We start from the raw sequence: 11,313 nt of genomic DNA, 5'->3' as shown, positions 1-11,313 counted from the left end.
ACACACACATATATCTTTGTTTTGTGATTATAAAAAGGAGTTAATAGTATAAGTCTAAAATTTTGAGAATAAATTTAAAGTAAAAATAACCAAATAAATACTCTTGCACATGACATCAGATAGACTTGAGTTCAAAATAATTTCTTTTATTTACTATCTCATTGGCTTCGGGCTTTCTCACCTATAAAATGTCCGTGGTAATACTTGCATCTCTGCCTCAAATCCCCTTGGCCATGTAAAAATGAATAAATACAGAGTTGATATATAACTCACAACTGTCCTAGCATCACCCAAAGTTAAGTGGACAGAAGGGCACTTAATCCTCAACAGTTCAAAGGAGAGACACTCATAGAATGTAATAATGTGGGAGCATGATAAACAAAAGTCTTTGTCTTCTCTTTTAAATTTTTGTTGTATAGATGAGACCATCAACTCCTCTATCCAGATTCTTAAGCTCCTTTCTGCTCTACATCTCACTTCCTATCTAGCAGCAAAACTCCATGGAATGGAGTAGGGCTGGCCAAACAGCCCACGGCTAGAATTAGCACCAGATGAGGCAGAGAGCACATATTGTGTTTTCAGGAATATTTAAGTAGATTCTAAGGGTGACTGGAGCTCTAGTCAAAACGAATAAAGTAGGGAAACTACTTCCAAAGATTAGATTTGACCCAAAGTGAAGAAATGTATAAATATTAAATTTCCAACCCTTTGTCTTCCCCGCCCCATCTGTACCACCAGTAAAGGTGTGGCTTAGTCCAGTGGAACTCACAGAGGTAAAGAGGTCCACCGGTAACAAGCTGTTGGAAGGTGGGTTTTGTTTCTGTGTATTTTTATCTCTTTTTCATCATAAGGGACACAGATACCTGCATTTTTTTATTCCCTCTACTGAAAAGTTAATACAATGGAAGGTGAAGAAATTTTTTAGGCCTCGTAGAACTATTAGAAGATTGTCTGCAAGCTGGGCCCAGTGGTGCACACCTGTGATCCCAGCAACTCAGGAGGCTGAAGCAGGAGGATCTAGGTTCAAAGACAGTCTCAGCAACTTAGTGAGACCCTAAGTATCTTAGTGAGACCCTGTCTCAAGAAATAAAAAGGGAGGGGGGGAGGTGAGATGTAACTCAGTTGTAGAGTACCCAGTACCAAAGAGGGGGAAATAAAGAAATTTATCTTCAAATGAGTTCAGTCATCTCCTTCCCAAGTGCCCAGTTTTAGACTCTCTGAGTAATTTTATCATATCTGGTTGCAGAAATAGCATATCCCTTAAGATATTTTCATATACCAAATAATTTTCATTATCTCTCCTTTTTCAATTAATTCACAATAAAAGAAAACAAGGAACAAGAAAAGTGCTTTTTTCATATCTTTACTGTCTCAGTAATGTGCAATGTGAACATAATAGTGTTAAGAAGAAGTCAGAAATAACACAATAGCTATAGATGTTTATATTTGCAAAATTTCAACAATTATCTTCTCCAAGTTCCCCCCAATTAGCACATTTGTTAATCAAATTAATTAAGAAGCTTTTCAAAATAAAAGCAATGTTTTAAATAAATATATTCTTTCATAACCATAGAACATTTAGTTCTGTTGGAGGTAATGAACATTACACTCAAGTACTTTATGAAGACATTAGGGTAAAAATGATCTAGAGGCAATGATAAGTGTACTCTAATTAGCCATTTGCTTTTTTGTGAATATTTTTTGTATTTGTTAAAATTGCATTATAGATGCTTTGTAATCAGTTCTTAAATCATAAAGATGTTCTCTGACACAGAATTTATATCAGCTCAATGTGATGCTATGGTATTGGTACAATGATGTCTTCAAATTTAAATTTAGTACCTATGTTAAATCCCATGGAAGCTAAGATCTCTCAGTTGTCATGTCTCTTATAGAAAAATGAATGCTAGATGGCCAGTTTGTAAGTAAGCCCTTCCTACAAATCTTGAAATTCTTAAGTGAATGTTAATAACACATTAAAATCCTATTACTAGAACCTTCAGTGTGTTTAAGAGTACCACACATGTGGGTGTAAATTCACTTATGATCAGGTTTCCCACTGAAACTGTATATTTAGTAAACACCTACCAAAAAACTTCCTAAAAATTGATTTTTTAAATAAATATTTTAAAGAGTTTGCTAACTAAAGAAATAACTTCGTTGATCTTTCCAGAAATTCTGAACATTCATGTAATCTTTTATTTACTTGTATTTTGACTATGATTCTTAGGAATCTTTTAATCTATATTTAATCTCTCAAAACATCTATGCTTTGATAATTTTGGTTTTCTTCAATAATAGGCTATGCTAACATCTCTAAATTAATTGACAACAGCAGAGAAGTAAAATTAAACACAGCATCAGGTTACAGTAAGTGCTCGTTAGAATTTCAGATTAACAAATTTGTCCCAAAATGATGATAACGATAGAGGAATAACTTACTAAATGAATAATGCAACATGGAATAGATTTTACATTTTAACAGGATCGATCTCTCTCTCTTTCTCTCTCTCTCTCTCTCTCTCTCTCACACACACACATACACACACACACACACTTTCTCTCTCCAAAGGTATCCACACACATGTGGGTGTGTATACACATTTCAGAATTTAAAACACTGTTACTAAAGGTTTCAACTTAGATAAATTACATTAAAATACTGACAGTGTGAAAATAAATGTTTATGTCCAATACTCCACAGACGGTTATCTCTTTGTGAACTTCTAAAAAACCCAAAGAAAGAAAACAAGAATACAAGAATGAGAAACCAGAGTCCTTGAGGAGGACAGATGAGCATGTCGGTTCTGCCAGGGTCACAGCTTCCCGTTCTCCTCGCTACCGTCCTTCTCCTCGATAGCTTCCAGGCTGCGCTTGCCCTTGGCTTCGGCACTGCTGCCGGGGGCTTTACTTAGTCCACAAGACAAGCATGCCAGCTGGATCTGCTTCATGTTTTCTATAGCTTCATTCTTGGCATTCTTCAACAGGTCTCCTTGTCCCTATAAACAGGTAGAAATCGACACCAAAGAAGACAATTATGGGCCAGGCTTATGCTGAGTGGCACTACTGTATATCCTGAGAGTTATTTCTAAATGAGGAAATAGACCCAGACCTGCAAACTAACCTTTCCAGGGTCTACCCAAGGGTCTTTGCTTAATTGATTAAAGGACTTCAATCCCAGGACCTTAACTTAACCCTTCTCAATTGATTTTGTGGTTGCTGGCAGACCCTTGAGATTCCTACAGTGGGGAAGCCCCTCTTTACGCACTGAGGACAGTTGATCCTTCCATCATGGTGCTCTGAGATATTGCTGCAATTTCTACCCATCCAGACTAAGCATTCCTAAGCTTGGGAGAAAACAAGGAAAGATATCTTTCCTTAAAGAACTGAAAATTAAATCAGTCCTCAGTCCTCAGTGTATCAGACCTTACAAAGCAGAGCATCTTCACCACAGTAAATCACACAACCTTACGCTTGCTGAGCTGGTTGTTAATATATTGAGTTATCTTGCAATCTGCCTGTTGATAAATTTTTAGTTACCCGCATTCCTTCTGTGTTTTCCATTATCCAGAGGACAATGTTCCCATCTGGCTAATGGAGAAAAAGACTCTCCAGAGGCTCAACACGTCAATCAAAACAAAAGTAGAACGAAAAGTAGAAGACTGTAGGAACACATTAGCTATCATTTACATCGGTGCCTGAGAAACACGTTTTTCCCACAATTTGTATTTTTTATTTCAGTTCACTGTTACAATGAGGGGAAAGGTGCAGAAGTAGGAACACATGTCTATAGTGTGTGGACAAAAGAGTATGAAATAGCTTCCCACTCTCCCCTCTTCATTCTCATGACAATGTCTGCGAGTATGACCACAAAATTGTGAAGGGCAACATGGGATTGCTGGAGCATTCTTCTACAAAGCAGCGCTTCAGAGGAAGACTAATTCACCTGTTATATGCACAGTACTCCACGATGCCTTGCTATGCCTCTTTAATTTGATGAATGCTTTTTCCTTAAATTGCATGAGGAAATGTGTGATTAAACATGCCTTGGAATATTTAATTCCCCAAAATTTATAAAGGCACATGGCAAATCTATCCTATGCAAAGATAGCTAACCTCTCCTAATAGCCTTTAACAATATGGGATGGGTAACTGGGCTTTGCCTAATGTTTGTGTTAAAATGAACTTCCCATTCACAGAATGAGATTTTAGAAGTGGACCTGGAGGATACAGTTTAGCCTTCTCATGAGGGGAAATGAAGCTGAGCAGGGGGAGGTTAAATGATTGGCTCAAGATCACAGCTGGCTAAAGCCTGAGCTGGACTAAAGTTCAGATCTTTGGTCTGCAAGTTCAGTGTTCTTTCCACACCCCATGTGGATAATCTAAAGGCGACAGACTGAGGACTGTCAGGGAGAGATGTATTTTCTGAAATATTCACAACACCAGCAGAATTTCAGGAGTCTCTTGCTAACAATATGGACAATGAATGAGTGAGTCCCCTCTAGATACTGGAAAGTGAAGTCACATCCACCTTGGAAAATGCAATTCTGAAGTAATAATAATACACATAAATTGCTTACTCTGTGCAGGCACTCTTCTTTGTGCTTTACATACATTCATTTGTTAAATTGTCACAACATCTATAAGGAAGGCACTTTTCTTAGTCTCAAGTCACTGATGAGAAAACTGAGGTCCAGAGTGATCACCTTTCCCAAAGTCATACAGTTGCAGACATGATAGAGTTGAGTTGCTCAAGGGTCTGAGGTCAGCACCACTTCATGTTATGGCATCTTTTAAAGGCAAATCATGCACTCTCTTCAGAGCACAGTAAAGCCACCTATTTATTGTTACCCATGGCAACAACATAGATAGAAAAAAATCATTGCCCATATGACACAGCCTGGCAGAACTTAGAGATGAGATCTGGGGTCAGGGTGCAACAAGAATGTGCTGGCAGGAATGAAAGTCAGGTATCTTCCATTTTCAACCTGGACCACTTTCTCTTCTGTAAAAATGATAAAAATATTTCTGGACCTTCTTCAATAGTTCTAATATTAAAGAAAGCATGTTAAGCCACTTATGATTTAAATAATAACAGGTAAACTGTTCTATAAGATTACTTGGAAAACAGTTGACATTTTCTGCTACAATAATAAATATTTTTGTACTATATTGAAATATAGATTTGACTAAACCTGTTTTAAAATGTATCTACAAGAGTTTGTTTGACAGAAATATGTCTATTGCTGCTGATTTTACAAATGGAAAGTTTCCTTTAAAAACAAGCTATATTAATAATGAGATTATTCATGTTCATTTTCAGAGAATTACTTACTAGTGTCCACTTTTCACTTATTTTATTCAAGCATTTTAGAAGCAAAATTGGCATCTTCCCCAACTGTAAGGGAACAGCAAAACGTACAAAAATATCAAGTTTGATACTATTAACATTCTCATATCCCTTTTCCTACAACAGGTTAGAAAATGTATTTCAATGAGTCAAAATGTCATCAGTTCTAAGGGGTGGCATCCAAGCCTAAATGCCAGACTGTGCCAGTTCTGGTAAAGTCAGTCTCTCTGGAAAACAATGGCCAATGGAGAAAACAGTTTGTACCAGTGCACAAGAACACAACTACATCATCTCCTGATGATAACCCAGGAGACAATACATGCTAGCTGCACTCCAGGCAGAAAACAAACAAACAAACAGAAAGTTCAGAAGTTAAACTATGAATTAAAAAAGTAAGCAAAGCTGAAAAGGCTATAAAGAGTTTATAAGCAACTTACATAGAAATATTTCTATAGAATTTTTTTTTTTTTTTTAAGAGGAGGAATAGAGGTCACCTTTTGTTTTGTTTCAAGGAATTCTATACTGTCTCTTTTCTTTGGATCCTCCCAATTAAGCCCCCAGAACAAGTAGACAGACCATAGGTGAGGTACACTTAGCAACCTAGCACTTCTTTTTACTGCTGACTTCCCCCCATTTTACATGCAGAATATTTCCCCCAGTCATCTAGTAACCTCTCTCTCTCTCCTCTGTTTCACTAACTGGCCATGTTATACCAGATATCCTCCTCCTAACATCTCTGTCCTGTGTAGCATTTCCTCTAAGATATATTAGGCAAATATTCATTGTGTTGTGTGTATATAAGGTGTCTCCTAACACGGCATTCTTAAGATTGTTTTAATTCTATTCTTTTCAAAGGTCTTGTGGGAGGAGAAAAGGAGCCCAGGAGAATCTGTTTTACTTAGTGGTACATAAATTGAAATACCTCTTGCATACTAAAATAAGTCTGGGACTGTTACAGCCTGGAATGCAAAATTAATGCACTATTTGACCACAAAACATTCAACTTGAAAGAAATGTCAAGCTGCTGCTGGTTTTTCTACACTAGCAATTCCATGGGGACACATAGCTTTTCTCCTCTGATACTGGGGAAGCCTCAGGGAAAAAATGAGAAGGACTGCTTCTTTAACCCAAAGGGTAATATAGGGCATCACTGGCCTAGGGGAGTTCATAGGATGAAAAGACTAAGAGTCCTGGCATGATGGCCACCATTCATCCTCCACAGTCATCTGGTTTCTGAATTAAGATTTCATGGCAATTCCAACGCATGTAGAAAGCAATAGCTGGAATCATGGAAAGCCACAAAGAGATCATCATAGAAGTCTGAGTCTAAAAATAAATAATAATTAATGAATATTATTAAAATGAGCATTCTTTGCTACATCCTTCCAATTATGTTAAATTGCAATTAAAGTACATTAGTTGAAATCAGAAAATGTCCTATGCAATTTACACTGTAGACTGAGCTGCTGTACCTTCTCATCACAATTTCGATTATTTCTAATAAATTGATTACTAAAAAGAAAATATAACATTGAGAGTAGTTAATATGCATTGAAAACAGTATACTAAGTATGAACCAATGTGCACACATTATCTCATTATATCATAACCACAAAAGAGGCTAGAATACTAAATGTATATTATTCATTAGTTATATATCTTATGATCTATCAGAAGACATTAGGGTTCTAGCTATTCCTGTTCTTACCAAAGAAATGCAGTTCCCCTCCACTGTTTGAAAATAATTTTGACTACAGTTTGGCAGAGTAACTCACAAAAGACATCCGTGGCCCCTTCACGCCCATTTTCCCATGAACTGCACTATCCCTTGTGATGTTAGTGCACGAAAGAGCAATGGGACATCATAGCCAGTGTGCCTATCACGTGTGAAGCAAATGTGTGGGCCACTGCAGGACACACCACAAATATTTAAACAGCTAACTTGGACTCTGGGAAGGGAAAGACCCTCACATGTGCACAAGTACAATAAACAAACAGAGCTCTGTCTCCAGGCTAATCCTGCAAGGATCTCTGAGCACACGCTCAATGGCAGAGAGGCTTCCCCGACACTCATTCCATGGGGGAGTCTACATCCACAGCTAGACTCACGTATGGATGGCAGTGCCATAAGAGTTGGCCACAGACACCACTGCGGAACCAGCAGCTCTTTATGCTTTCCAGGCACCACAGTGGACCATATCATGGTGGGCTGGACACAACCAATACCTTCCTAGTTCAAAAACCGTGCTTTCAGGAATCTCTTTATCATTTAAAGAAGTTAGATGATTTGCTCCAAAGCAGTAGAAACAACGGTTACAATTTTTTTTTTTTTCTGGTACCAGGAATATTGAATCCAGGGTGCTCAACCACTGAGCCACATCCCCAGTTCTTTTTTAAATATTTTATTTAGAGACAGGGTCTCACTAAGTTGCTTAGCACCTCACTGAGTTGCTGAGGTTGTTTTCGAATTTGTGATGCTCCTGCATCAGCCTTCCTAGCCACTGGGATTACAGGCAGGTGCCACCATGCCCAGCTAATTTTTATAATAAAAGAATTACATTTGGCAAGCTCAACTGAACCATTCATTTTTTTATTTTATATAAAAATTATTCTGATGACTGATACATTTAGAATTGGTCATTAACTCCAGTTAATAGAATATGTCTGAAGACAATGGAAGCAGAATGTAAATAAGTCTTTCTAAGACCTGAGAATCCAATACTCAAAGAAAAATAATTTATAAAGGATAGAAAATAATTTAAAGAAATTTTAAGAATAATTAAATGCCAAGGGGTTCATATAGAGTTGTAAAATGCAGCAGACCATGTTTAATAAATACAACCATACAAAAGCTCTGGAAAAACTGAAGTTATACTGCTAAAATTCAACATGATGAAAATTAAATTTGAAAGTTTTCCACATTTCTCAAATAACATCCTGCATTTTTATAATAGCTTTCTCATCAGGACATCTTGGTTAACTTGAATGTTAAAGGAATGAGGGACTTAGTAACTTCAACATGGCAAATTAACCGCATTTTAATTGGAAAACCTTTATATTAACCATGATTTTTAAAATGAAATCTTTTCATTTCAAAATTGTTCTGCATTATTAATATGCACCAACAGAAATAGTTTTAAATCTACGGGAGTCCATTTTTAAGTCCTTGTATTTGCAGAATACATTACAAATATAAAGTAGTATAACATTGTGGAGTTTTTGTTTGTTTGTTTGGTTGGTTGCTTTTGGTACCAGGGATTGAACCCAGGAACCGTAAACTACTAAGCCACATCCCAAACTTGCAATCCTCCTGCCTCAGCCTCCTAAGCCCTGGGATTACAGGAGTGCACCACTGCCTGGCGGTTAGTGTAACATTGTTTAAATGCTACTCAAGAATAGTATAAAAATAGCAAAATTATTAATAATCCACTAGTAACATTGCTAACTACAGTTACTGATAACAATGGATAATACTACATTGCTCAGTAAAATCTACTACATTGAGACCATTTGTTGACCAGAGTTTTAAAAAGAAGCATGAAAGGTACTGTCTCAATTTCTCATTCATTGTCTCTGTTGTTATCTGTGAGTGAGACATACTTGCTTCTTCCCTTTGCTTTAGGAACAATGTGGTCTCTTTTAGCCATTGATGAGGATTTGGGCTTTAATTTTTGCCTTCTTCATCTGTCCCTCAAACTCCATCAGATAAATGTTTATTAAACACTGACTATATACCAGACTTGTCTTTGGCCTCTGGTTCTTCACCCCACTGGAACTAAGACTTTTTAAAATAAATAATTATGTTTCCCTTTATTAGCTTAAAATAAAATTCACAGATATTATAATGTATTAATTATTAAAAATAAAGTAAATACAGTACCTTAATTTTAGTGTTAAATTAGGAGAAATAAGAAACCATTCATTTAAAATAATATGTATTGCAATATATAAATGCTTAGGCAGGCATATAGAAATCATAGTGAAGTAGACAGATGCCTATACTTAATATGAATGCATTTAGATTTAAAATAGAAGATCAGATGCCATCTCTCTCTCTCTCTCTCTCTCACACACACACACACACACACACACACACACACACAGGAAAATGATAGTGCTGATGTACCAGGTAGACACTAGTAAAAAACAAATAAAGGAAACCAACATATAATAAAAGGAAGGAAAAGGAAGGATATACCTTAATTAAGGCAGGGATAACATTCTAAGATAAGTAGACTTTCACCATGGAGGGAAAATCTGATAAACCCACAAGTGAGAAAGTAAATAATGCCCACGTACCACACCAAAATTGCCAAGTCTTCAAAAGTACCTCAAAGGACATTTTCTCATGATTGATAATATTAGTGTCTATTTCACAGGGTCCTATGAGATGCCTACCATGTATTGGCAAAAATAACTAACAAAGAATCAAATTAAAATCATTATCTTACCTCCTAGCTTGAGCCAATATTACTGTATAATAATTTTTTTTAGAAAAAGGAGGATAAAATTTCCACAGCAAAAAAAGGAAATTAGTCAATAATTTGGAAGCAATGTCTGGATTTCATCTAGGTTTTCCTCTCAGTACCAGCTTTATTCTCAAGTCTTGGGTCCTTCACAAAACTTCTTGTAACAAAATAATAGTGTACTAAAATGCTTAAATTTGTATTTTAGAAAGTTTAGTCAGGTAAGACTTAAAACAAGTGCCTGGCATACAGGCAAACTCTATTGCCTGTTAGCTATTATTATTCTGTGAACAGAAAATTAAAGATTTAGTAAATGCAATGTTTCACTATCAATAATGGCAATGTTATAGATAAGTCTACTGTGCTTTTGCATAAAATATGCAGAAATGAAAAACTCCTTGCACAGGGTGCTTCTTTATTATGTAGCAATGTCCTGCACAGTGCAGGACATTCAGCATTCCTGGCCACTTCCACTGAATGCCAGGAGAGTCCTTCTAATCACCTCTACAATTTCCCGATCCACCTGTTGGGGGCAGTACTGCCCCGTTCATTTAGAACCACAGCACTAGCCTCCGGGGGTCAATGGTGAGCACGGGCACTATCCCTGCCCCCACAGAACCTGTCTTGGAAGAATATAGGCATATATCAAATAACCATATAAATACAGTTATGTCTAATTACAGCTGTGCTTGCAGCTATGATAGGAAAGCAATGTGTTGCTGTAAGGACAGGTAGTCTAGGAATCGGGCAAGTTGTCCCCAGGAAAGGGACAGCAGAGCCACAATCTGAAAGATGAGCAGGCATCTGCATTACTTTCTTGGCAACTTACAGTCAGTGAAACATGGCATAAGGATCTTTGGATGATTGCCTTGAGTCCTCAATCCTCCTCAGCTTCACAGATAGACAGGTGATATGACAGAGTGTTCTGGAAGAGTGCTGCCTCTATAGTCCAGAAGCAAAACTGCCTAATATAGACCATTTTTCCTGATATTTTCCCTCTCTATTGCCTTAAGGTTTAAACCTTAAATACTGCAAGTAGAAGATGATAAAATATCACTTAGTGTCAGTATTGCTTAGTTCTGCTTAGTAATTATTTTGAGTTTTCGAGATATTGGAGGACAACTATATTGTTTTCATAATTTTGCAGATAAAGAAATGGACCCAAGAAAGCTAAAGAAATATATTACCCAGGTTCATATAGAAAACGAGTGGGAAGGAAATAATAGAAAACGCCTGCTTTTTCAGGCCAGTAGGTGCCTTTTCATCACTGAATTGTTTTTCTTTGCATTTAGACACTGCTGTGGTTTTGTATATGGTTTGAGTTTGTCTCCCGTGTGGTCACGTATTGGAAGATTGGTCCTCAGTAGCAATGTTAAGAGGCGGTGGGATCTGGTGGGTGGTTTTTAGATCACTGCGGATATGTTTTAGAAGTAATTAATATAGGTATCATGGTACCCTGGTTTGACCTCAAAAGAGTCAAACACTGGGTGTTTCAGT

The 11,313-nt window shown here is 36.9% G+C and overlaps 1 protein-coding gene across 2 annotated transcripts in view; it reads right to left on the bottom strand.

The window, feature by feature from the left end:
* Positions 1-1,332: 1,332 nt before the first annotated feature.
* Positions 1,333-11,313, bottom strand: part of PLCL1 (phospholipase C like 1 (inactive)) — a 338,334-nt gene continuing 328,353 nt past the window's right edge. Inside the window, exon 5 of one of the 2 annotated variants that reach the window (XM_079132570.1) lies at positions 1,333-2,999. In XM_079132570.1, the coding sequence (XP_078988696.1) occupies positions 2,817-2,999 (183 nt within the window). In that variant the 3' untranslated portion in view covers positions 1,333-2,816. The remainder of the gene's footprint in view (positions 3,000-11,313) is intronic. The other variant, XM_079132569.1, reaches the window with a different exon arrangement.

The sequence above is a fragment of the Sciurus vulgaris genome (genome assembly GCF_902686455.1).
Source record: "Sciurus vulgaris genome assembly, chromosome: 3".
Classification (NCBI taxonomy): domain Eukaryota; kingdom Metazoa; phylum Chordata; class Mammalia; order Rodentia; family Sciuridae; genus Sciurus; species Sciurus vulgaris.
The sequence above is the reverse complement of the archived record's forward strand: the minus strand, read 5'-3'. Positions and strand labels throughout refer to the sequence as shown.